This window comes from Ailuropoda melanoleuca, chromosome 13, assembly GCF_002007445.2.
Source record: "Ailuropoda melanoleuca isolate Jingjing chromosome 13, ASM200744v2, whole genome shotgun sequence".
In the NCBI taxonomy this organism is placed as follows: domain Eukaryota; kingdom Metazoa; phylum Chordata; class Mammalia; order Carnivora; family Ursidae; genus Ailuropoda; species Ailuropoda melanoleuca.
The window spans coordinates 68390282-68417282 of record NC_048230.1 but is presented as its reverse complement, the minus strand read 5'-3'; the positions used below and the strand labels follow the sequence as shown (position 1 = coordinate 68417282).

At 45.1% G+C, this 27001-nt stretch overlaps 1 protein-coding gene across 2 annotated transcripts in view; it reads right to left on the bottom strand.

The window, feature by feature from the left end:
* Positions 1-3751: 3751 nt before the first annotated feature.
* The window catches only part of LOC100483670 (ubiquinol-cytochrome-c reductase complex assembly factor 1), a 93512-nt gene continuing 70262 nt past the window's right edge, over positions 3752-27001 (bottom strand). The window contains exons 8-10 of one of the 2 annotated variants that reach the window (XM_002916405.4): positions 14306-14383; positions 8228-8341; positions 3752-5261 (exon numbers count right to left, since the gene is read on the bottom strand). In XM_002916405.4, the coding sequence (XP_002916451.1) occupies positions 5127-5261; positions 8228-8341; positions 14306-14383 (327 nt within the window). In that variant the 3' untranslated portion in view covers positions 3752-5126. Of the gene's footprint in view, positions 5262-5742; positions 7119-8227; positions 8342-14305; positions 14384-27001 lie in introns of those variants that run through there. The other variant, XM_019796602.2, reaches the window with a different exon arrangement.

Genomic DNA, 27001 nt, shown 5'->3' with positions numbered 1-27001 from the left:
TTCAGCTTTCTTCTGTGCTGCAAACACCTTAGTTCTTACCCTACTCTCCTAACTCCTGCCCAATTTTTCTCCATTTCTTTTCAGCAAGGCACCTACCAAGATACCACAGCTGCTGCCATACCCTGCCTTCTTAACCCTCTGCAATCTCTGTATTCTCTCAAAAATCTCATTCCTGGAATACTCTAAAGCCTCATCCACTTACTCCCTGGCCCCAGCTCCAACTCTGCAGCATGCAGCATTAAGAACCTCCTCCTTCTGGAAGCTTCCTCTCCCCTGACTCCTACCCCAGCCTCTACTTCCTATGCTGGTTCCTGCTCTTCCTACTCCTCCCTCTCCCACCCCACCCCACCCCTGAATGCTTTCTCCCACACCCACCCCGGTCCCTGGTCAGCCCTCTACATTTCACCTCTGGGAGCTCATTCACTTTCATGATTTCAAGTGCCCCTTCTACACGCAAGTCAAGGCCAAAGTCTTTAGCCCCTCCATCCTAATCATCCCCTGAAGTCCAGCCCCTCTCTTGCCCTCCCGGGAGCACCTTCCACCGGGTTGTTTCCCATACAGATACAACCAACATACACCAAAAGCAATGGAGTAGGGCTCAAAAGAGAGGAGGCTGTTCAGCTTTGCTACAGGGTCACCTTGCACCAGTTTGTGGCGGCTTCTTTACGGAGCTGTTCCCCTATTGCATAATGGGGGTGATAATCCCCGTCCCACCCATCCTGTAGGATAATGTAACTGGCGCTTGGCAAAAACACAGTACAGAGAATTCTTCTTTTCGAACTTCCCTCTTCTGCCTGACATCGCCATCTCCTGGTTCACAGGAGAGCTGCAGACGGCTCTCTTCAGGCTCCAGGAGCAGGGAGGTATCAAGTCCCTATGATTGCTCTGAAATATCTCTGGAGTTTGAGCTTCCCTCAGAATTCCTACAATTAGCCCCCAGGCCTCCAAGCCTAGTTGGCTGGTTCCTGACTGAGCCGATCTACCTTGCACACCGCTGTACATCTTCACTCCCAGCAGGTCACCGTCCTTACCCGGAATGCCTGCCCAGGCGCAGCATTACCCAGGCCACCCCCCACTCGTAGCCCCACCCGGCTGTCTGCAACCCTTTCTGCCCTTAGCAAACCACTCATCTTGCCCACTTGAGTCTGAAGAAGCTTCCTATTCCGTGCCTTCCCCTAGGCAGATCCTCATTTCCTGTTCTTCTTTCCACCTACCTAAACCTTGCCCATCCCTTCTGTCCCGACTTCCTTCAGGGCTTTTCTGAGATCTAACCCCCTTGTTCTGATTTTTCCTGTTGGTATGAGAATGTGTCCACACAGGCCCACGTGGCTAGAATATTGCCAAAGGATTCCTTTTACTTTTAAACTGTAGCACAATGGTCCCTTTCCCCATCCAGAACTCCTTCTCTGAAACTAAACGCATTGGACTTGGGTCTCAGAACCACCTGAGTTCTGCACGCAGAGTCAATTTGGGCCCCTCTGAGCTTCATGTAGTTTCCCTCAACGGTAGCAGGAGCTTAATAACACTGCACAGTTTTGTCACTGAAGATTAAAATAGAAAACAAGTGAAAATACCAAGCAGTGTCTGACACAGAACAGAAATGCAAAACATACTGGCTGAACGGGGGTCTTGGCTTTTATCTCAGTTTGATGTAATAAACGGCAATTATTTATGGTTCTCAAACATATGGGCAAAACTGAAATCTGAGAGGTACTTCACTGTATTGTTCAGTGTTTCTCATTTAAAATCCCCATAACACATTCTTCTCTGAAACATTTCTTCTGATGAATAAGTATACTTCCTTTTATGTGACAGTGGGAACTCTTAGAACCTTGACTTCCATTTCTGCCTTTGGCTCCCAGGAAGCTCAGAGCAAGGTTTTATACTCAGTTGCAGATTTCCTCGCTGACCTGTGGGGGGCAGTGTGGGATGGGGAGAGAGCACGGGCCCTGGGGTTGGAAGATGGGAGCTGGGGCACGCTGCGTCCCTTCTTCCTGTGGCTGGATAACCTGAGCCTTAGTCCCCTCACCTGTAGAAAGGGGGTAAGAACAATGAGGACACCTATTTTACAGGAACATTAAGATAATGTGTTAAAACTACTTTATAAATTACCAAAAAAAAAAAAATCCCATGAAAATTGGTTATTAGCAGTACAGGTTTTCTTTTTTTTTTTTTTTTAAAGATTTTATTTATTTATTTGACAGAGATAGAGACAGCCAGCGAGAGAGGGAACACAAGCAGGGGGAGTGGGAGAGGAAGAAGCAGGCTCATAGCGGAGGAGCCTGATGTGGGGGCTCGATCCCAGAATGCCGGGATCACACCCTGAGCCGAAGGCAGACGCTTAACCACTGTGCCACCCAGGCGCCCCAGCAGTACAGGTTTTCTGACATGATTATTTCCCTTTCCCACCTCCCAATACTTGCATCTTATCTTTTAAACTTTGTTCTAATCATTTTTGCAGCTTTATTATAACTGCGTGTTTTAATTTGCTGTGATCCTTTCTGGAAACATAAATGAATGACAAAACTATTTCTAAAGAGCAATCTCCCTGAGGGCAAGAAATGTCCTTCACTTGTTTTGTGTAATAACAATGTACAGTAAAAATATGTGTAGCTACAGGAACGCCTTGCTGGCCCAGTCAGTGGAGCATGTGACTCTTGGTCTGGAGGTTGCAAGTTTGAGCCCCATGTTGGTGTAGAAATTACTTAAAAAGAGAGAGAGAAAGAAAAACATGTAGCTACAGAATGAACATTTAGCTTTTGTTCCTATGCAAAGGCCAGTGGAGGTATTTTGTACTGAATTATTAAAGTAAGCGCAACTGCAGGTCAGAGAATGATCCAGAAAGGAACTTTTTAGTTGGGCTTGTACTGATACTGACTGATGATCTAGTCATGCATTCCTTCTTTCATTTGTCCAAGCTTATACTGATGCCTACTGTGAGCCAGGCATTCCTGGGGCACTAGAAAAACAAAGGTGACTGATCCAAACACAGTGCCCACTCTGAAGGAGCTCACAGTGCAGGATGGAGAGGGCTGTGTCAGCCATAGTTTGCACCTGGGGCAGACAAGGCTGGACGGAGAATGAGTACGTGAGCACACATGGGATTTCTCTAGTCAGAAGGGGAAGCAAGGACTCAGGTAGAGGAACCATACAGGGTCATCTCTTCAGGTAACCCCAAGCGGTTCAGTTTGCTCAGAGAACGAATTCCAGACTCAGAAACAAGCACAGGTCAAATTAAGAAGAGCCTTGCAGCCTCCAGGAGCCTAAGTTTTATCTTGAAGGGGAAGGAGGTGTGTAGTGGGTGAAAGACGCCGGCAGTCTGGAAGTGAGGGCTTCGGGACATCCCTGACCTGATACAGCCAATTCGGCTCTTCAAAACACAGCTCTGTATTACAAGGCGCACTGTTTGACGATTACTAAGCTTATGGACACGACTTGGCTCTGCAGGCGGAGGGATTCATAAACAGCCTGTATGGACAGAGGCCAACTGGGATGCTGAGAAGGGGAGTCAAGTTCTGGACCGAGGCTGGGCTAAGTTACCTCTAAAGTTTCTTCTAAATCTGCAGTTCTGTGATTCTCAAGCAAGCCCAGTAGCTGAACTGGTGCTGTGGGCTGGGATCTGTGGCTGGGGAGCTGCCCTGGGCAGCAAATGGGTTAAGGCTCAAATAACTTTTATATATGAATTAATGTGTGGAGTTGGGAGCCAAAATCTGTTCCATTAATTTTTCCATCCATTCCAGGAGCAGTTAGGTACACACAGTAAAGTTTATTTTGGTGCATGGTATACTTCACTCCATTAAAAATAAATTAATCAGCAAATTCCTGCCTGGCTCGGCTCTGGTTTATGTAAATAGTGCCCAGCTGTAATGAGTTACAAGGTGTTACTATCTCACACACACAGAGGGGGCTTCACTCTAGAACTCTGCTCGCAACAAAAGCATCTTAAATAAACTCAGAAAAGGCGGTCTGATTTGTAATGTTTTCACAGAAGTGGGATATACCTCACCCATATAGAATTTCTTTATATGACTCATTTATAGCAAGTTAAATGAAGGAAGTTTCATGGGGGAGGGAGGGGCACTATGGTTCCCCGCCCCCTTTCTTCAATGTAAAGAAATCCCCCAAGAGATGACCCACACTCAGGAAGGAGGGGACTAGTCGATCCTCAAGTGCAAGACCGAGCTGGCCCTGCAGCACATGCTCCAGAAGTTGGGACGGGGCTAGAAAGGGGGGCACGGGGCTGGGCCGGTACAACGAAGCCAGAAAGAATTTTCTCCTCTTCTCCCCAGTATCTCACATAAAGGGAGTCAAGAGAGGAAAGAGAACATGTTCCTCACCTCGTTCAGCGGGGAAGTGACAAAGGGACCTATGTTCTTGGAGCTTCTTTCCAAAAGACTCAGGATGTTTCAAGCCCCTTGGCCATCAGAGGCCTCCTGGGTCCCAGAGGATGGAGCCTGGCAGGCTATGGCTTGGCCAGAACAGTGACATCTCCGTGAACTGGAGACAAAAGCAGCAGCAGAGACCCTCCTGACGCTCTCACTCTCCCTGTCTCTAACTGAGCTGGGTGGTGCTCCTCAGCTTATGGTAACTGCCATCTCAGATAAGTTTCTAAAAACCCTAAAGTAAAGAAGAGCCATGGCAGAGATAAGTCTCTGATTCTTTTAATGGCCAACTCAACCCCATGGCTCAAAGCCGGAGGACAGAGCGTGGTTACCCGTCTTGACTCAGCAGCATTCCAAACTGCCCCTCGGCCGTGGTGGACCCTTGGTGGAAGTACCCCCTTTCTAACCTATCCCCATCCCTCTGCAGCCTTTGGGAAAAGCTGTCAATCACATAGTCACCAGAAGGGACCAGGAGAGTGTGTGCTGGGGAGCTCTTGCTCCAGGCTTCTCCTGTGGGGGAGGACACCTCAGAAGAGCTAAGGGTTCTTCCAGCACTGTACCCCACCAGATCAGACTCCTGGGCATTACTAAGAGGGAAATCAACACAAATGGGGCCAGGTATTTGACAGATGCTGTTCAAAGGTCAGTTCAGGCCACTTTCCGCAGGGTTCTGGGCCAAACAAGCACCTCTCTCCTGGCAGCTCCTCAAAGCCAGCTGGCCAGCTGTTCAGAAGCACCAGCCTATCAAAGACCCTCGTCGTTATAAGTTGGGGAATGGGGCTTCAGGATGCTCTGAGGATTCTTCTCCACAAGAGGGCGCCAGCTCACCTCCCCTGTCAGAAGTAGATCCTCGCCATTCATGGAGTCCAAGTACTGCATCTGCAACGGGGGGAACAGGGACACGGGCACGAGAGACATAGATGGCATAAGGAACCAGCCTCCAAATGGAGAGGACGGGGAGGGGCCTTGCGCCGCGGGGGGGCGGGGGAGTCTGATTATCCCAGCTCCCAGGACAGCAGGTCTCTGATCTCCCAGATTATTTCATTAAAGTGGGTTGGTAGAAACGATGTACTGGGGAAGCTCATTGGGAAGGCTGTAGGTAACTCCCCATCATACCCCTGAATAGACGAACAGACACACAAGCCCTGACTTTCTGGACTGCAAGAACTTCCTAGGGAGGATGTACTGGGGGAGACACGTCCTTGGGATGTGTGTGTTTTATCCGTCTATTCAGGGTAGTGATGTTACTCAAGGTGAGCCCATTCCCTTCTCTGAGGTTTAAGTTTCCTTGTCTGAGACAGGGGATAGTAACATGTACCCCACAGGACTCATGAAGAGATTAAACGATACAACATATGTACACTGTAGTCACTGGAACTTTTTTTAATTTTAAGTACGTATGCCTTTACTATCCTCTAGTGAGCTCCGACCCCACAATTAGTGGGCCGCCATGCTGACCAGTGGGTCCAGCTTTGCCCACTAGGATGGCTAGCGGAGTTTGTCCCCCTGAACAGCAAGTGGAGAAGGGACACCTGAGATGGAGAACGGGGAGCAGCTGCAGGGGAGGTGAGGTTGGGCAGTTCTGCAAAAGGCAGGTGATCTAATGAGTGGCCAAGTCTCAGGAGATAAAGGTGGTCTCTGGGAGGATCCCCCGGGCTGCTGCTAGTAAGAACAGCAGAATGAGAAATGCTTTCAAGTGGACAGGAAAAATCAAGGCGAGAGCCGGATCACATCAGGAGTGAGCACTGGATTCAGAAAACATGAAGCTCCACTGGGGGGTGAGAAGGCATCTGGGAGAACAGCGGCAGGAGTCCAGGCCTCATCTTAGTCCTTGGATCATCTCCCTCTTCCAAAATTCTTTCACTCCAGTTGTTTGGCCTTCAGGCTGCTGACCCTTGGACTCAACCCATCTCTCATATATACCTCAGGTCTAGATTTCCACACATCCTGCTGTCTTCCAGTGCAAGGAGAGCAAGTGACCCATTACCATTACCTTGACTAAAATATACTCCTCTTTCCAACAGCTCCATTTCTGTACCTAATGTCACCTCTCTGCCCATCTTCTGCACTGAAAATCTCAACATAACCTCTGATTGGCTCTTGGGCTACCCACCAGACCAACTAGGATCATGGCACAGGACTAGTCCATTGAGGGCCCAGCTTCCTGGTCCTTCCTCATCTGCTCACTCCTGGTCTCACCTTTCTTTGGCCTTCCACAGCACTTTGTTCCTACCTGTATCACATCACAGACTGACTTATTCCAGGGTTAGCCTTGTGCCTGACTGGCTCCCTCACCAGACCATGAGCTGGCTCAAGGACAGGTCTGGTCCTATGAATCTCTGCTTTCTCAACAGAGTGCCTGGCACAGCAGATATTCAGAAATTTTGCTGACAGGACCAGGTCCCCATCAAAGCTCCCTGCTTCCCTAAGAGCCAGATCACTGTTTTCCTATTGCCTGCCTCTCATTGGACAATATGGGACTTCTTATAGGGGACTGGTGTGCAGTCCCCTCCTTTAGGGCCCTTGAAAAGGCCCCAGCTATGCCCTTGTTGTGGCCCATGGCACAAGCCCACCACGGCAGATGGAAAAGTTAGGCTGGTCTCTCAAAAAACACAGCATTTGCTTTGCCAATTGCTACTTGTGTCTGACGGTGAGTCCAGTCAACAGTGTGAGTCTCGAGAGTTCTCTGTGGGTGGAGCCCTCTGGCCACAGTGCCTTCTCCCAGCTCTGGCAGATCTGAAAAATGGTCAAACAGAAGTCCTGGCTTCTGGGATTCTCTACCCTCTGAAGAGTGGGACTCTTCAGACCCACTGTGTGGTTTTTCCAGCAATTGGCAAGCTGCTCCTGCTAGCCCTGTCTTCTCCCTAAGTGCCAGGGCCTGGCCTTCCCCTTCCTGGCTGTTGAAGGCTTGAAGGCCATGGATACAGGTGAATAAGAGAATAACTGTGGGGTGAGGCCCCTTCAACTCCAGGGCCAGGCCCATGAAGCAAAGGTGTGACTCATGGGACAGCCTGAGCTGATGAGCTGTCTGGAGCAGCAAAGGCCTCTAGTGGCTCCATGAATCACCAGCTTGGGGTTATAGGCCAGCTGTGCAGGCTGACTCACTGGGAGACCCTGGAAAAGCCTCTATGCTCCTCTTCTCTGCCATTCAACTCACTCATCTATAAAGTGTGGGTTTCCCATCAATACAGGATCAGGGGGTAGAGAGATCAAGAAACGAAGTAGCCATGGTTTCAAGGAAAACTATATAGTTAAGCAGTCCCCACTCTGGCATTTTCTCTTAGAAACTCTGGTGTCAGGGAGCCCCGGGGGACGAGGGGGTGGGAAATGAAGTAGGGGGACCCTACTTGACTGTGGCTAGCGTTCAGTGGGAAGAGGCTTGAGGGATGTCTGTGGAATGCTGCCTGGAGCCCAGTCCTGCTAGAAATCAGGAGCAGGAAACATGAACGTTGGAGTTTCAAAGTGGGAACAGAAGTGGCTACAGTGGGTAACTACACTGTACCCCATTCCCATATCCTACAGGACTGTGTGTGCCCGGGGTCTCGCACAGCACTGGGCACATAACAGGCAATCAAATGTGTAGTGAATGAATGCCTAAAAGTTTCTGAGAGCAGACTACTCAGTTCTTCTTCTATCCCATTCCCCACTCCCTGCCTGGCTCATGGCTGGACACACACAAGGTGCTCTTCATCGGCACCTGCTGCTGACAGGATGTAGTTAGAATTCCTTCAGACCAGCCTCTGGGAACTCAACCGCTCACAATCCTCTCAAAGTCCAGCATCTCCAGACCTCAGGCAAGTCCTGCTTTCCATAAGCCTCTGGAGGGGAGGGGTAGGGTTGCTCACCTGCTTCCTCACATACTCCACCAACAACTCAAGGTGCCGAGGGTCTTCACATTTCTGGTTGAAGAAGGTTCTCCAGAGGGCAGCAGCCAGCCCATGGTCATCTGAAAGGATCCCCTGCAACACAGAGTACAACTGGTCTTGCAGGGAGTATGGCAGAGTCATACATACAAAAGCTGGGGATACTGTGAACATGCTGGCAACCACAGAATCGGATTGGAAAGACCTTACAGACACCACAAGAAAGAAACGGGGCAGCTACATGGCAGAGCCGGAAGGGGTCTTCAGAGAGCATCTGATCCAACTCTTTCATTTTATGCAGAGGAAGGACACGGGAGGCAGAGGGGCCAAGTGACTGGCTAAGATTAATGTAGAGATGGGGTTCATGTCTGGCTGCCCTCCTAGGCCACAGCTCCCTCTACTCCCCCGCACCGTACTTGACCCAGCAATACCTGTGAGGCCAAGAAGAGAAACAGTGGCACAGTGCTCCTACTGCTATCTGCAAGGAATGGGCACAGAGTGTTGTGGGTGGGTATTTTTTCCCAGAAACAGAGGTGGGCACCTTCTCTCCTGGTCCAAGGGCACACATTTGCAAGGCAGCTGGCTCTCTGGGAAAGGAAACCAGGCACCTTGGCCTCACTGTCACCCATCTCTGGGTTGGCCACGGCTGGCCCTGCCTCAACTAGAGGAATAGGCTGTTCAGCAGGACTGCCATGGGCCAGAGGGAACGCTCAGAGCCTGTGTGTATCTAATATTTTCCTTTGCAGCACGGGCGACAGCTCTGTTGAGAAGCCCATATATCACAGAGACTAATCAGCACCTGGGCCATGGACTAGAGCCATTTTCTAGTTTGGACCTCTAAAGGAAGGAGAGAGGAGGGTCCTGCTTTGTGGGGTGAGGGTGACTGAAGGGAAAGGCACCGAGAAGCTGCTCTGTCCAGGTGCCAAGCGAATGTGGAACCACACAAAGCACCGACTAGGACTTACAGATCAGAAGGCTGGACCAAGTCCTGGCTCTGTCACTACCAAGTTCAGAGATGGCGGGCAATTCACTACTCAGCTATGAAACAGAGATGAAAGTGCTTGCCCTATGCATAGCATCTTTGCATTATGAAAGTGAGATCACGTAAAGGTATTTTGTTATGTGTAGTATGTCAGATACAAGGATCAGGAGCTTGCTTTGGCAGGTAGCTGTGGCTATAGCTGAAACAACAGTGAGATCTAGGGATCAGACCACCTAGGTTCAAACGGCAGCTCTGTCACTTGACTGTGTGGCCTTTGGAAAGCCACCAGCCCTTCCCGAGCCTCAGTTCCTCATGAGCCAAACACAGTAAGACCCAGCCCACAGGACTGTTGTGAGAATTCAGAGATCATGGCCATGACAGGCTCTGGAAGTGGCAAAACATTACACGAAGACCCCAGATCATGTCTTCAATGTGATGCTGTGCACTGGCCTCTGGGACACGGCAGCATATGAGGTCTGACTTTAGGCCTGTTGCCACGAAGGGCCAAGCCCAGGATGGGGTGCTGACAGTTTGGTGGAAAAACATTCAACCTGTTCCAAATGCCCCCTGCTACACATCCCTATAATTCCCCAGCTTAAGAGACTGTGCTGGCACAATGGCTGAGTCAGGCAAACCAGCCTCTTCTGGCAGATGGGGGCAGGGCCCAAGAACAAGCTCAGGCACATCACCGTTCTCTAAGCTATTTGCTAACACATCAGCCTGCCTGTGTCTGAAGTGCCCTGGGCACAAGCTGGAGGGCTGCTGGCAGAGACCCACATGTGCTACAGAGGAAGGAAGAGCAGTGGGAACGGGTGTCATGAGGACCTAGAGAACGAGCACAGAGCAAAGGACAGCAAAAGCCCTGGGAGCCACAGCCTGCTGCAAACAGGCACCTCTGGCAATGGGGGGAGATGGCTGGGAAGGGACAAGTCCATAATCAGTCAGAAAGAAAAGGATGACTCAGGACTCAGATCAACAGTGATAACACCTGACTGTTCCAGGCTGTCAGTTCCTTCAAACACCTGGCTCCTAATGACTACGTATGCCAAGAAGAACAGATATTATTATCCCCATTTGAAAGATAAGTACACAGAGGCTTAGAGGTTATCTAGCTAATTGGTGGTAGACTCAGGACCAGAATGCACTGGGGAGGTCAAGGGATGGTGCCTGACTAGCTCTAGTTAGGACACAGTACTGGCATAGAGTGGGGGGTGCAATAAAAATGGCTGAATAAATCATTGGGCCCAACTTCAGCCTTTTTCCCACCAAACCGCTAGTAAGTCATTGAAAACAAATGGGAGACCGGTCTGAGAGAGAAATCAGGAAAGGAAAAAGAGTGCTTGACAGCCAGATATTAGTTTGCACAGCAATGTTCCCACAATCTACTTGGGGGCCTGCCTGTTTTCCCTCATGACACAAAACACCCTTCAGGAGATGAAGACACCTAGGTCTAGAGTAACTGAGAGGAAGCCTGTGCCTTGAGTGTCCCGGTTATGGTTAAGGCTTTGGAGTGGCAGTCTCACTCAGAGAAGACTGATTTGTGACACCACTACATGCTTAGCATGACGCTGAGAACGCAGAATGACAGCAAAATGCTCTCAGCTCGCAGGCAGTTTGCAATCTAGTTGAAGGAACAGGCTGGTGCACACCGAACAGCAGCACAGGATCAAATCCTAGAGAGTGAACAACTGCCAACCTGTACAGGGAGACTCCATGGTAGACTCTGTACATGGCTGACTCCTCACTCTTCAGTCTTAGCTTCTAGGACACTCTATTTGTAACTAGATATTTGCTTGTTTACCTATTTACTGCCTGTCTCCCCATTAGAAGGTAAGCTCCAGTGGGAAAGAACCACATCATGTTTGTTTTATTCACCAATATATTCCCAGTGCATCCCATATGGTAGGCACTTTATTCCTGTTAAATGGATGGATGGATGGATGGATGGATGGATGGATGGATGGGTGGGTGGATGGGTGGATGAGGTTGAAATTCAGAATAAACAAACACAGATCTAGAGAGGTCAGGGAAAGCTTTGTGGAGAAGGGGACCTTTAAGACTGGAGAATATTTGGAGAGCTACATTCTATGCAAGAGAGAATATACTGGTTCACTGAACATTTACAGAGAGGGGGCCTACATGGTACCAGGCCCCAAGCTGACAGACTCGGCCACTGCCCTCCAAACCTAGCTGTCCAGGAGAGTTCAGGCAGGCACAGCATGTCTGTGGGGCAGTGGGGCAAATGGTCTCACTTGGAAAGAAGGTTACGCACTCAAAAGCAATGGGAGATTACAGTGGATAGGACATGCCACGACAGGGACAGTTGACAGAAGGCCGGAAGTTCCATGGAGGAATCTGGACTTAATGTAGCAGAAACCAGGGAGGTTCCAAAAGTGGCCAGGGTAGGGGCACAACCCAAGCAACAGCCTAGGGAAAGGGTGCTGCAGAACGGCACTGTCCAACTGAACCTTCTGTGAGGACAGAAATGTTCTATAGCCACACTGTCCAGTACAGCAGCCACTAGCCACACAAAGTTATCGAGCACCTGAAATGTAACCAGCGTGACTCCATTTTCCATTTTATTTAAGGACTTTAAATCAAAACAGCCACACGTGGGGGCACCCAGTTGGCTCAGTCGGTTAAGCGTCCAACTGCTGATCTCAGTTCAGGTCTTGATTTCAGGATCGTGAGTTCAAGTCCCGTATCGACAACAACAACAAAGAGCACCATCCGGCTAGTCTTGGGCAGCAAAGCTCTAGAACCCGTGACTCCCAGTGCGGTCTGCAGAATGGCTGCACCGCATCACCTGCAGCTTGTCCGCCACGCAGAATCTCGGGCCTCGCCCCAGACTTGCCGACTCAGAATCTAAATTTTACCTACGTGATCTGCATGCACATTAAAATTACTGAGGAACTTTTACAACAGATAAAAGCAGCAGTTAAATTAGAACTTTTGGGAGACAGGGTCCAAACAAGGGTATTTCTAAAAAAGCGTCCCAGGTAATTAGTATATTCCCTAAACTTTCCGACTCTTAAGAGTCACCTGAGGTGCTTGCTAAATACCAGGCCCCACTGCGATTGACCTGGAATCTTCAGAGAGGGGCTCAGGAATTAGATTTGAAGAGCTCCCCAGGTGACTCCTGTGACCAGGCATGTTGTGAGGTGGCTCTGCCAGCATGGACTGGGACGGGAGGGACAGAAAAGAGACACAATTCAGAACATCTTTATTAATACTGCTGAAAGGAATCAGCTGAGCCGGCTGCAATAAATCCTCACACAAAAGCTAGCTAATAGAGAATTCTATTTCTTCAATTCTAAGCCGCATTTTTCTATACACTGTAAGGTTTCTGAAGTCAGAATGGATCTAATTTAACAATTAATGTTTAGATGTAAGCAGTGTTTCTCAACTCCCATCCCACTCCCACAAAGCTCACCTTATATCAACGATGCGTGTGGTATGCAATCTAAATTGCTCTCCGATAAACCTTCCTGTTTTCTACAAATCTCTGGTGGACTAAGAATCAGGAAACCTCAATTTTAACTAGTCCTATTTTTGTAAACTTATCTCCTGGCTTTAATTATTATCTTCAGACTGATAACACTTCCTCCAGCCTGAACTCCAGTATCTTACTTTCATCCTTTATGCCTTTCCTCCCTTCCTCATTCCTCACTCACCACAGGCCAGGTACCACGCCAGGCAAGAGTAATGCAAACACGGAAGACACTGCCACGACCCGGAAGGAGTCTCCACCCAGCCCGGGTGACAGTTAACACTAGTGGAGCAAGTGCTGCGGAGTCCAGCGCAGGCGGAAGGAGCTGAGCCCAGGGAAGTTCCAGGCCTGTTTCCCAGAAGGGGTGGTGCTTGCAAATGAGCATAACAGCACATGTTTTGTTAAAAAGATGAGGTATGATGAGCCCTGATAGTGTGCATACAGGTGTTCATTACACCATTCTTCTACCTTTTTGATGTGTTTGACGTTTCCGTAATAACAGTGGGGAGAAAAAGATGAGATGGAAGCTACCACACATGTGAACCCTGAGGACATTATGCTAAGTGAAATAAGCCAGTCACAAAAGAATAAAACCCACATGATTCCACTTACATGGGGTACTCAGAGTATTCAAATTCAGAGAGACAGAAAGCAGAAGGTGGTGGTGACCAGGGGCTGGGAAGAGGCTGAGGGAAGAGTAAGGGTTTAATGGGTACAGAGCTTCAGTCTGGGAAGATGGAAAAAGTTCTGGAGGTGGATGGTGGGGACAATTGCTCAATAATGTGAATGTACTTAAGGTCACTAAAATGTGCACTTAAAAATGGTAAATATGATGTTATGTATATTTTACAATGTTCTGATGTGTAAGGGGGCCTAAGATATATTGTTCAGCGAAAAAGGCAAGGTGCAGAATAGTGTATGTAGTGTAACTTCCATTGTGTAAAGAAAATACATAGGTGCCTGTGTATGCAAACATAACGTCTGGAAGGACACCCAATAAACTATTAACAAAGTTTTCCTCTGGGAGAGGGAATTGGGCAGGACAGGAAAGGGGCCTTCTATTTTTTACTTCAACTGCTTATGTGCAGTTTTATGAGTTTTGAAATGAGTATGTATTGCTTTTATAATGAAAGCCACAAAAGTGTGTGATTTGTCTGGCAGCCCATGCTGTTTATATGTGTATGTCTTCCTATCTCTAGAGGCTGAAACAGTGACTGATTTGCCTTTGCCCCTACATCCAGCACCCCACAAGGGAGTCAATAAATGCTATTACTTGAATGATTCGATCATATTATATCGTGTTTTTTTCCCCAAGCACTAGGCAAACTGCTGGGCATAGTCATTCCCGTTGTCAAGTCAATGAAGAGGAGGAAACAAATTCTAAGCCATATCGGTAGGTAGTGACGATGTCCCCTGAAGGTTCCCTCAGAGTTTCTCATCAAAAGTCTTTCTATGTAAGTGACGAATCCCTGAATTCTCCTCCAGAAACCAATACTGCACTGTGTTCACTAATTAAAATTTAAATTAAAAAAAAAGGCTTTGTTGGGGAAAGCCAATGTTCTGCTTAAGGCTTGGCAAATGATCTTACCTCATCATATCCCAAGATTGCTGCATAGAAATTATTTGTCATAAGGATCATGTTCTTCTTCAGGATATAAGAATTAACCTACAGAAACAAAATGACAAAAACAAAAGTATGAAAAAAGGGGGAAAAAACAAAAAAATATGATTTCTGATTCTTAACTATCACAGACTCTTAGTAAAACAAAGAGAGAAGGCCCCCAACAGGTCGAACTTCTAGTCCATTCCCATTTCCATGATCTGCCAGGATTTTCCCCAATTTGAAAGCTTCTTTCAGGTTTTGATCCCAAATTACACAAAGCAGTAACTCAGTTTAATGAGCTGAGCCCCAAGTACGTGTCAGGCTTTGTGCTAGACCCTCTGAACACAAAGTGTAAGAAATGGTTTCTTAGGGGGAGGGGCACATAGTCTATTATGGAAAAACAAACATGTAAAAAATAATTAAACTGCAATATGTTGCCTCAAATTATATTCCAAAAGTGGCGAGCAATAAATGAATTTTAGTACAAACTATCTCTGCTCTGGGAGTAGGTGAAGAGTTCTCCAGGAGGTAACACTTAGGTGGACCTTGGAGGAGAGAGGACATTCTAGACAAAGGGAACAAGGTGTGCCAAGGTGCAGAGGCAGGAAAGAAAATGTTTGTGGAGTGCCAGGGAAGGTGAATGGGAAGGAACACTGGGAAGGTATGTTGGGGCCAGGTTAGGAAATGTCTAAGGGCTACTCAAAGGAGCTTGTGGTGGTGAAGACAGAAGGAAGTTGTCAGAGGTGCGAAAACGAGGGAGAGAGGCAGGACCCTGAGGGAGATGCTGAGGAGAAAGGAGAGCCCCTGAGGCCGTGAAGAAGAGGAGAAAATAAGCTGGGCTGAAGTAGTAAGACTGTTAATCTTAAGAGATTGTTTTGAAATACAATTCCAGGGAGACCATGGACACCCGGGTAGAACTTGTCTCAGAGAACAGCCAGGTGGGCCTTCAGAGTCTAGACTGAAGTTCACTGAATGTCTTCAGTAAGTAAAACTCTGACCTCCAGACTTCTAGGAGTATGTTTGAGAGGCCGGTCCGTGTTTCATTCCTCTCTGGGATCCCAGCACAAAGCCTAGTGTAATGTGCAGTATTTAAGTGAGGACTCACTGGATATTTAAACTGACAGGCTTTAGAAACAACCAAGTTATTTGGAACTTTACACAGAGAATAAGATTTGTGCTTAACAACCCTGACCATAACCATGCCCACTGTCATCTCCTCCATTTACCGAGGGGCTATGATGGGCCATGTGCTTCATGGAGATCATCTCCTCTAACTCACTGGAACTCAGAGGGTAGGTGTGCGAGAGTCACATTTTTACGAACACAGAAAACTGAGCCTTAGGCAGGTGAAGTGACTGGCCCTAGGTCCCATAGCAAATGAGTGATAAAGTTGAGACTAGCATACAGGTCAGTCTGAGTCCAAAGTCCATGTGCCTTACATTCCATCGGGTTCCTGCCTCCAGAAGGATGATTTTACTTTGGATCATAAATCAAAGACTGAGTGATTTAATCCTGTGGTTCATAACTGGTCTCTGAAGAAGAGCAGAAAGGAGTAGTGAAAGGACCTGGGTTTGGTCAGACAACCTGGGTTCAAGTTCTATTTCTGCTGTATACAGAGAATGTGATACTGCGCAAGTCAAATAACCTCTCTATTTCCTTGCCCTATACACAGTCCTGGCTTAAACAGCAAATGAATTAGCATGTATTCATCAATTAATTCAACAATGTATGCTGAAAGCCTCAGTAAGCTGTAAAGTGCTCTGCAAATGCAATGAATTATGAGTAATACCTTCTGGTTTGTTTATAGAAAACTAAAACCAGTTCCAATAGTCAGGGATAATTTTCAAAAAAGAAGAGAGAATGGCCCAGCTCAAGACTGGAAAATGTGAGATTGGATGCAGCTGGTGGTATAATCCATGACCCTTCTCCCCAACCTTCAACCCAGGCCAAATCAGACCTCCAGCCTTTATGTTCCTAGAGCTCCGTCCACACTCCTCCTCCCGGATGAACAACACGGTTTAGAGCTGCATATGTACCTGTCTCTCCCACTAGACTGTGAGCTACTCAAAGGTCATAAGGAACTCTGTCTGATTAATCTTGGCACCCCGACAGACACCTAGTCCAAGGCCTGGCTCAGAGCAGGACTTGAGACTGGCATGCTGATGACTGAATCCTTACAAGGGCCTGAGTGCCACACATTGCATGTTCTGTCCAATGACACCCTTTTGTTTCCCCTTTTTTGCTGCTTGAATACCTTGCATGTTTCTGAAATTTCAAAAATACGTACTGCCTAACTTCTTACTGCAGCATCTTCCAGAGTGGGCTGAGGGGAAAGGCAGTCAAGAAACAAGCCATCTATGAAAAGCCTACTGCAAGCATTATTCTCAATGGGGAAAAGCTGGAAGCCTTTCCCTTAAGATGGAACACGACAAGGATGCCCACTCTCGCCACTATTATTCAACATAGTACTAGAAGTCCTTGCAACAGCAATCAGAAGACAAAAAGGGATCAAAGGTATCCAAATCGGCAAAGAAGAAGTCAAACTGTCTCTCTTTGCAGATGACATGATACTCTATATGGAAAACCCAAAGGAATCCACTCCCAAACTATTAGAAGTTATAGAACAATTCAGTAAGGTGGCAGGATACAAAATCAATGCCCAGAAATCAGTTGCATTTCTATACACGAATAACGAGACTGAAGAAAGAGAAATTAGGGAATCCATCCCATTTACAATAACACCAAAAACCATGCGTTACCTTGGAATTAACTTAACCAGAGACGTAAAGGACCTATATGCTAGAAACTATAGATCACTTTTGAAAGATATTGAGGAAGACATAAAAAGATGGAAAAATATTCCATGCTCATGGATTGGAAGAATTAACATAGTTAAAATGTCCATACTACCCAGAGCAATCTACACTTTCAATGCTATCCCGATCAAAATACCGAGGACATTTTTCAAAGAACTGGAACAAATAGTCCTTAAATTTGTATGGAACCAGAAAAGGCCCCGAATCTCCAAGGAACTGTTGAAAAGGAAAAACAAAGCTGGGGGCATCACAATGCCGGATTTCGAGCTGTACTACAAAGCTGTGATCACAAAGACAGCATGGTACTGGCACAAAAACAGACACATCGACCAATGGAACAGAATAGAGAACCCAGAAATGGACCCTCGGCTCTTTGGGCAACTAATCTTTGATAAAGCAGGAAAAAACATCCGGTGGAAAAAAGACAGTCTCTTCAATAAATGGTGCTGGGAAAATTGGACAGCTACATGCAAAAGAATGAAACTTGACCACTCTCTCACACCATACACAAAAATAAACTCCAAATGGATGAAAGACCTCAATGTGAGACAGGAATCCATCAAAATTCTAGAGGAGAACATAGGCAACAACTTCTATGACATCGGCCAGAGCAACCTTTTTCACGACACATCTCCAAAGGCAAGAGAAATAAAAGATAAAATGAACTTATGGGACTTTATCAGGATAAAGAGCTTCTGCACAGCCAAGGAAACAGTCAAAAAAACTAAGAGACAGCCCACGGAATGGGAGAATATATTTGCAAAGGACACCACAGATAAAGGACTGGTATCCAAGATCTACAAAGAACTTCTCAAACTCAATACACGAGAAACAAATAAACAAATCATAAAATGGGCAGAAGATATGAACAGACACTTTTCCAATGAAGACATACAAATGGCTAACAGACACATGAAAAAATGTTCAAAATCATTAGCCATCAGGGAAATTCAAATCAAAACCACACTGAGATACCACCTTACGCCAGTTAGAATGGCAAAGATAGACAAGGCAAGAAACAACAATTGTTGGAGAGGATGTGGAGAAAGGGGATCCCTCCTACATTGTTGGTGGGAATGCAAGTTGGTACAGCCACTCTGGAAAACAGTGTGGAGGTCCCTTAAAAAGTTAAAAATTGAACTACCCTATGACCCAGCCATTGCACTACTGGGTGTTTACCCCAAAGATACAGACGTAGTAAAGAGAAGGGCCATATGCACCCCAATGTTCATAGCTGCATTGTCCACAATAGCCAAATCATGGAAGGAGCCGAGATGCCCTTCAACAGATGACTGGATTAAGAAGCTGTGGTCCATATATACAATGGAATATTACTCAGCTATCAGAAAGAACGAATTCTCAACATTTGCTGCAACATGGACGGCACTGGAGGAGATAATGCTAAGTGAAATAAGTCAAGCAGAGAAAGACAATTATCATATGATTTCTCTCATCTATGGAACATAAGAACTAGGAGGATCGGTAGGGGAAGAAAGGGATAAAGAAAAGGGGGGTAATCAGAAGGGGGAATGAAACATGAGAGACTATGGACTATGAGAAACAAACTGAAGACTTCAGAGGGGAGGGGGTGGGGGAATGGGATAGACTGGTGATGGGTAGTAAGGAGGGCACGTATTGCATGGTGCACTGGGTGTTATACGCAACTAATGAAGCATCAAACTTTACATCGGAATCTGGGGATGTACTGTATGGTGATTAACATAATATAATAAAATAAAATAAAATAAAATAAATAAAATAAAATACAGGAAATGATAAAAAAAAAAAAAGAAAGAAACAAGCCAAAGCAGAGTTCATTCCTTCTGAAGTGTGACGATGGGACTACAACGCAGACCTGCTGAGAGCCATTCTGGGGCTCTCCCTACTCCCGTACAAGTTATTCTCCTCATGATGCAAGAAGAATCAGAGCCACAAACAGATGTCAGAGACGTCACACAAAGGCCAGAGCATCTCTCAGAGGCGAACATTCACTGAAGCTGCTCAGCAGAGCTAGTTTATGTGTTGCATCTACCCCGTGAGCTTTAGAGCTGGAAGGGTCTTCAGAGATCACCTAGCTCAATCCCTCTGAGGAAATGGTGAACTGAGACCCAAAAAGGGTGGGGACTTGTCTGAGGTCACACAGAGAGTTACTGGCAGAGCCAGGATTGGAACCTGATTTCTAGACAAGTGCTTTATCTGCTTCACCATCTGTAGGGCATTTCCAGAGACCAGCAACACATTAATCTGTAAACCTCAATTTCCAGCAAGGTCCAGTTACATACAAACACACTTTCTCCTCTTGGGATGCACCTGCATTCTGGCTGGCTACGACCCAGGAAGAATGGAGAGCAGGGACAGAATTCCCTATGAGCAAGGCTCCACGACCTCTGGTCCTGTAGTCTAACTCCAGTGACCTGTAAGCTGCCTCTCCCTTGCCCCTCTAGCTGAGTAATGGCAAGCAGCCACAGCTAGGAATGGCTTTCAGATATCATCACCCAGGCTGGATTAGATCATGAAAAAGGCCCTTCCTGGAAGAGGGTGGAAGCTCGATCAGTGCAGACACATGATCTGCATGCAACAGGTGAGGGTGAGTGAGAACAGCTTCCTGAACTACTGGACTCACCCCACCGGGCCCTTCTAGCCAGCCCAGCAGCCAAGGGTAGCTGGATATTCCCTCTGGTGAACCTCTGTTGGGATTTTATTCCCACACTTAAGCTTTTGTTTGTTGGCGTGCAGGTTGTGTTCCCACAGCCAGATGATTTGGTATGGAGCACCCTGCCCATGATGAATACACGGATGGACAAACCGAATGAGAAACTCCTCCCAGAGAGTGTTGGGCTGTTCTCTTAGTAAACTCTTATCCTTTCCATAATGCTTTGCTTTTCATAAAAACCCATACATACAGCACCACCACAAGGAAAATGTTCCTTTTATATCAGTTACTCATATTTTCCCATTTATTTAAGCTATTAAAATTCATGCAGATATTTTATAAGCCATCAGGATTTGGTGACTGGTATTACTGAATGTTTAATAATAAACTAAACAGAAGAAATCAGAGGGTTAAATGATGACTGCAATTCCTGTAATGACTTAATTAAATTTTTATTGAGTACATAAACTATGATGTCATTTTTAGCCAACCATGGGTCTGCTTTCCCAGCATGTCACAGGGTGGGAGCACTCAATAGGAGGCTAGGCTAAATGAGCAGCAAGTCTCAGCTGAAATGGGGAGGGGAGCAAGGCTCATGTAACACACTCAATAAATTATCCGTTCATTTTTAAACAAAGTCCATGAGTTATAATATATTTGCCATGCACTTTTTATGACATAATAAAAATGTTACCTTAAGGATTACTTAACACATACTACAAATGTTATAGCAGAGGCAGGCACAAGGGGCAAAGAAAACAAACACGAGCAGGCCAGGGACGGGTCTTGGAGTTTACGTCCCAGGGGGAACAGCATAGTATATTAAAAAGGGAATGCCAAAAAGGGGGTGGGGAGATACAAGAGTTCAGGGTTACTAATCAGCAGATTAATGAATGAGACAACCAACAGGGAACACAAGTAAAACAATAATGAATCTTGCAAGGCACACGTTTAATTAATATAGTATTCTCGAGGAGGAATATTAGCTTTAAAGAGATGCCAGTTCATTTGAGGCCAATTCGCTGCCCTCTTCCCCCTTTTTTGCTGTTGCTGCTCTTAAAGACGTTTATGTGACTGCTTAACAGAGGAACCAGATTATGTGATGGAGGGAGCAATGGAGGATCAAGTTTAACCTCCTCCATGAGCTCTACATGGTTCTCTGTGATCTGTTCTTGGTCATCTTTCCTGCCTCACCTCCTCCCACCTCCCCACTTTTAGCTCACCCTTCATTCACAGTAAACGATACGCAATTCCACAAATAGGCCTTGCTCTCTTATAGCTCTTAAGCATACTGCTGCCGGGATTCCTTCCCCTTTCTTTATCCACTGGGATGCTAACTCCTTCTTATCCTCTAAAACATAGCTTATAAATGATACCTTCGGCAAAGCCTCCCCTCTCCCCAGTCTACAGTGCCACAAAAGTGATTCAAGTCCAGAAAGAGGTCCCATAACTCACTGTTTACCAAGTGCCAAGAACTATGCTAAGCGCTTCATGCATGTGAGCTCACTTAATCATTCCCAGTGACTGAGACAGGTACTGTTACTATCCCCACTTTAGAGAAGAGGAAACTGACATTTGGGAAGCTAGGAAATAGTGGGTGAAGATGAGAATACAGAGCAGTCTGACTCTAATGTCTATCTATGTTAGAACAAACAAAAAAATTATGTGGCCACTCATTCATGTACCTACAACTTAGATTATTTGTAGAGGCAGGGCTAAGAACAACTAATATGGTCTTGGGTAAACACAACTCGGAGATTACCAATTGCAATGGTGGCTAGAGATGGATCACCAGATGGGTCATCAGTGGCCAATTACTAATACACATCAGACATCGCTGGTATAGTGAAGCCCCACATCGCTGGTATAGTGAAGCCCCACTCCTGGGAAAACTAGTGGGCAAAAGGGTGTGATTGGGGCATGGGAGGACAGAATGGAAGAAGGTTGGTGGGGCAAGAACGGACGCACGTGAAGGTAAGAATAAGTTTCACAGCTACTGACTTGAGGCAAAGCTACTAACAGTAGCAGGCTAGTAAGAATCTGTTGGAATGGGGGAGCCTGGCTGGCTCAGTCAGTGGAGCATGTGACCCTTGATCTTGGGGTTGTGAGTTTGAGCTTCATGTTAGGTGCAGAGATCACTTAAAAAGTAAAATCTTAAATAAAAAAAGAAAAGAATTTGTTGGGATGAATGAATAATAAAGGGTGGCTAGAGTTGCTGACTAAAGCATAAGGAATACACAAAATTCATCCTAAGGGTACAACAGCGCAAAAGATCGCAGGCCAGGTCTTTCCAGCACTCAGAAATGCCATCAGCAAAGCTTTGCAGTATCAATACCACGGGCTGTGACTGCATGGCAACAGGCTAATGTGCACTGAACATCAGCCAGTCTATTAAATTTAATGTCAGAAATGAGCTCACTGTGCAATATTATGTGAAACACACAGAAACAGGTGAAAGGAGATAGAGAGAAGGGGGACATGGAGGGACCAAATACACATGCGTGCATGTAACTCGTTTACCTGCATGATGACTTACAGATCTACTGAGGACCTTTTAGCAATGATCACAAAATACAACAAAATAAAATTATGTGTGTGTGTGTGTGTGTGTGTGTGTGTGTGGCAGATCCAGAGAAAACTGTATTAATACCAAGAAGAAAAGGAAAAATAATAAAACATGAAAAAAGATGGTCAGTTTCAATTTCTTCCTTCTTTAGAAAATCACGTGAATCTGAGTAAAGCATTTATTTAAGCTGTGATGAAAAGCCAACCTAAACAAAACATGAGATAATTCTTACACCTTATTTTAATAAATCATTTCAAACATTTAATGCACAGGGAAGCTTGCTACATTGAAATGCCTTTTAAATTTATTTATTTATTTATTTACTTACTTATTTTAAAAATCCCAGTCTTGCAGCTTGGAATCTGCATATTCAAAATTTGTATAGTCTGATCATGTCTTGAAGAACAAGGTCCGTGGTTTGGCAGGCATACCTTCAGAACCATTAGCTTTAATTTCTGAATGGTTACAAAGCATAGGAGCCTTTCCCTCAGGCTTGGAAAAGAGCAAAGCAAGAGACAGCTGTCCTTAAAAATTACAGTCATTCACCCACTTGACATCAGTTAAGTCTGAAATCACCTTGAAAAGAGCTGATGAGGAACATTATGATCCTGGGAAGATCAAACTATCCTGCCAATTTAATTTTCTTCTATGTCAGGACATACAGATAAGAGGAAGATAACAGCTATAATCTACTCTCTTTTCTGAAGTTTTTTATTGCATCCCAGGTGGCAAGTCTCATGCGTATTCCAGTTAGAGGGGTTAATATTGGCTTGAAAGAGTCGCTGTTTTAACAATAATACTGACAGCACAAAGTCCTAAAGGAAACAATTCTAGGGGCCTCCACTGAAAATCTGAACTGATAATAATTATGATAGTGGTGGTAGTAACAATGAGCATACATCGCATTTGATTTGATAATGTATTCATATACATGATCTTATTTGTGCTTCATGACCATAACCTTGCCCTTCCAGGAGCTCATAGCCTAACTGCTACTAACGTCCTGACTCTATACACAGGAAAACAGAAGTTGAAAAATGTTAAATGCCTTGCCCCAAAGTCACACCCTTCTTGTGACAGTGCTATGACTTTTATCTTGGACAGCTGGTCCCTAAACCTAGCTAGTGTCTACGCTAAAACGTCACACCTTTCTGCTTCTGATGAATCATACCAGAAACGGAGAATCACACAAGCAAAAAAGTTAAAATTGCTAATTTCAGTACTTTGAAAAACAAGAGTAAAATGGAAACGACTCTGAATTGTTGAAAAGTTATCCTAGAAACAAGATGAGATTCAACAAGATCAAATACACAATACCATGTATAGGTCAAAATAATAATAAGTAACAGGATGAAGGAAGAGCTTGACTACATACATAGTCATAATAAAGTCCCAGAGTAAATCTCTGATCATGAGCTGACAAATGAGAAATTTTTAAGATGGACATATGAAAAGAAATTCCATATACACAGGTCAAAAAACCCTCTTTCTTCTACTATTTAAATAGTAAAAAGTCTTTATTTTAGCTACCATATTAAAATAAACATGGAGAAACCAGAAAAATTTCAGTGAAGAATGTCAGATAGGTATGGTCACGTTGGGTTGCCATTGGTCAAAAGCCAGATCATTCAAGATTCTGTGGACAAAAGAAACACCCAAAGGCCGTTCCATGAGTTGGCCTGGTTGCTTCCATCATCAGTATCAATGGCTCAGCAGATTTTAGAAGTATTCTGATACTGCGTGAGGTGACTATCAGTCACGCTCTGCATCCCTTCCTTTGGGCCCGACTGCATCCCTTACTCCTCCCCGACTCCATATGATTTGGCAGGCTGCTGGTCCTGAAAACCTTCCCCTCACCACAGAGATGGGCAGAGAATCCCAGCTAATCTAATCAGAGTTTTGCTTCTGAGCAGAGACATCCAAAGATAAAAAGCAGCTAAAGCTGGGTCATCCCAAAGAGATTGTGCTAAAAGTTCCTATTTCTAATACTGCAATCCCTGAGCTTCCTGGGGCCTGCTGTCAAACTCTTCTTTCCATTCTGTGAGCACTAGTTAGCCTCCAATAAACGCCTTTGTTTGCTTAAATTAGCTGAAGTCAGTCTCTGTTGAGTGCAATCAATGGATATATTGTCATTCATCAAGTCAATAAAACCTCTCCATAATAATATAATAACAACATTAGCTAACATTTGTTGAATGCCTATCATGTGCCAGCAACTGTATTAAAAGCTTTATATATTATCTCTTTAATCTTCACAATCATTCTAAAAGGGGGGGTGTCATTGTCCTCGCCGTCATTGTCCTCATTTTACAGAAGAAGCATCACCTCATTTTCTGTGAAGTCTTTCAAGTCCCCCAAAGCTTGTTGCTTTTTCCTTCACGTGGTTTTTAATATTTCCACCAGGAGGGCATACTGTGCTATTTTAATAATCTGTTTATAGTCTGTCCCCCTCATGCCCCCACTGCATTAGACTATGAGCTCCTTGAGGGCAAAGATGGTACACTACTCAGCGCATGTCTGCAGAATGACTTAATGCAGTATTTTCTGTCATAATTACCTCTTGTATTAGTGATGTCCACCCACTTTCACAAATTTCAGGAAAGCTCCCTTGAGTACAAGGATTGAGTATAAGGATTTGGACAGGGGTTGAGCAGTACATGCTACTGCTGTTTTCATGGTTTCCAAACACTACCCTAGCCTGAAGAGGCCCAACTCCTGTCCTTTCAGTGTGTCCTCACATGGCCTCTGAAACCCCACACCTCTCTCAAAGCAGTCTCTTCCACTGAAATATTTCAAGACCACCTCTAGTTCCATGACTACTATCTGCTAGTGTCCTAGACTTGAAGTCAAAATACTTATTAGAAGTTTGAAGTAAGAAAGACAGCTTCTGACTGAACAGAGAAAGAACTTCACAACTGTCAGGGTAAGAAAACATGAGTGGGCAACTGAGTTCTTCCTCTCTCACTGATCGTTCTAATGAGGTAATAGCCAACTAACTCTGAAGTGAACAGATTAAACAGTAACAGACCTTCGAACCCTGCCTGCTCTATGACAAGTGCTATGGAAGAATAACTAGGAAACTTTCTAAGAAATGGCTTTTGCTTACACCTCCAAGTTTAACAAAGGGCTTATGCCCTGCTAACAAGTGCCAGTGCACGAAAGTTTTGACCAGGCTTTGGTTTTCTGTTGTTAAATACAAGATTTGGAAAGTGAAAACAGTTTCATTTATTAGTGGTCATTAATGGCCAATAATCAAGGTAGAACCAATCAGCAAGGCAATTACCAGAAGTATAATAAGCAAAGGATAATTCCATTTACACCTACTAGAATGGCTATAATTTTTTTTTTAAAGGAAAATATCAAGTGTTAGTGAGGATATAGAAAAACTGGAACTCTCAAGCATTGCTGGTGGGAATGTAAAATAGCACAGTGATGTGAAAAATAGTTTGTGATTTCTCATAAAGTTAAACACAGAACTACCCTATGACCTAGTGATTCCATTCCTAAGAAGATACCCAAAAGAATCGAAAGCTGAGACTGGAACAGATACTTGTATACCAGTGTTCATAACAGCGTTATTCACAATAGCCAAAAGGTGGAAAAAACCTAAGTGTTCATCAACAGATGAATGGATAAACAAAATGTGGTATCTACATGCAATGGCCTAATATTCAGCCATAAAAAGAAATGAAAGTGATACATGCTATAACTATGGATGTACCTTGAAAACATTACACTTAATAAGTCAGACAGAGAAGGACAAATACTGTATGATTTCTCCTTCTGTGAGGTACCTAGGATAGGCATAGAGGCTACAAAGAATTGGGGAGAGCAGAAATGTGCAAGTTTTTGTTGGGGATGATGAAAAAATTGGAATAGATAGTGGTGATGGTTACACAACATTATGAATGCATTTCATTTAATGCCACCAAATGGTACTCTAGTGAAGGGTTAAAATGCTAATGTGTATTCTATCACAATAAAAAAGAAGACAATTCCAATTACAAATGATTCTTCCCACGCAAGAATTCCAATCTGTGACTTAAAAATGTGTACACATTAAAGCCTCTCTTACAATACTTATCCCATTCTGAGCAGTAGTATCATGAAGTAACTTATGTTCCTTGCTAGACTATAAGCTGTCCAGGTGTAGAATTCTACACTGCCTTGTACACATTCCCTAAGCATATATGGAGTGCCTACTATATTCAAGGCATTATGGTACGCAGTGGACATAAAGGATGAATGAAACACAGTAGCTATCCTGAGGAAGTCTGTGATCTCATGTGAAAGACACACCACACACAAATGAAACACCCAGCACACTGTAAAAAATGGCAATGGTGAGTCTGGGGGCTTAAAGGCTTCAGAGATGAAGCAACATTTATTAAATTAGGTATTAAAGGGTGAACAGGGATTACTACTTTTCAGACTGAAAGAATGGTATGTGCAAAGCCGGGGAGAGGTAAACAAATACTGCACTCGCAGAGGAAAATTGGTAACAAAGAGGCCATGAATGGGAAGAAGCAGAGGCAGAACTGGAAAGGCGGTATCTGATTGGAAATGGCCCTGAATGCCACATGAAGAGGTCTGAGCACAGGGGAGTTACAAAGACAGGTTTACTTCCGAAAATTAACCCTAGAAGT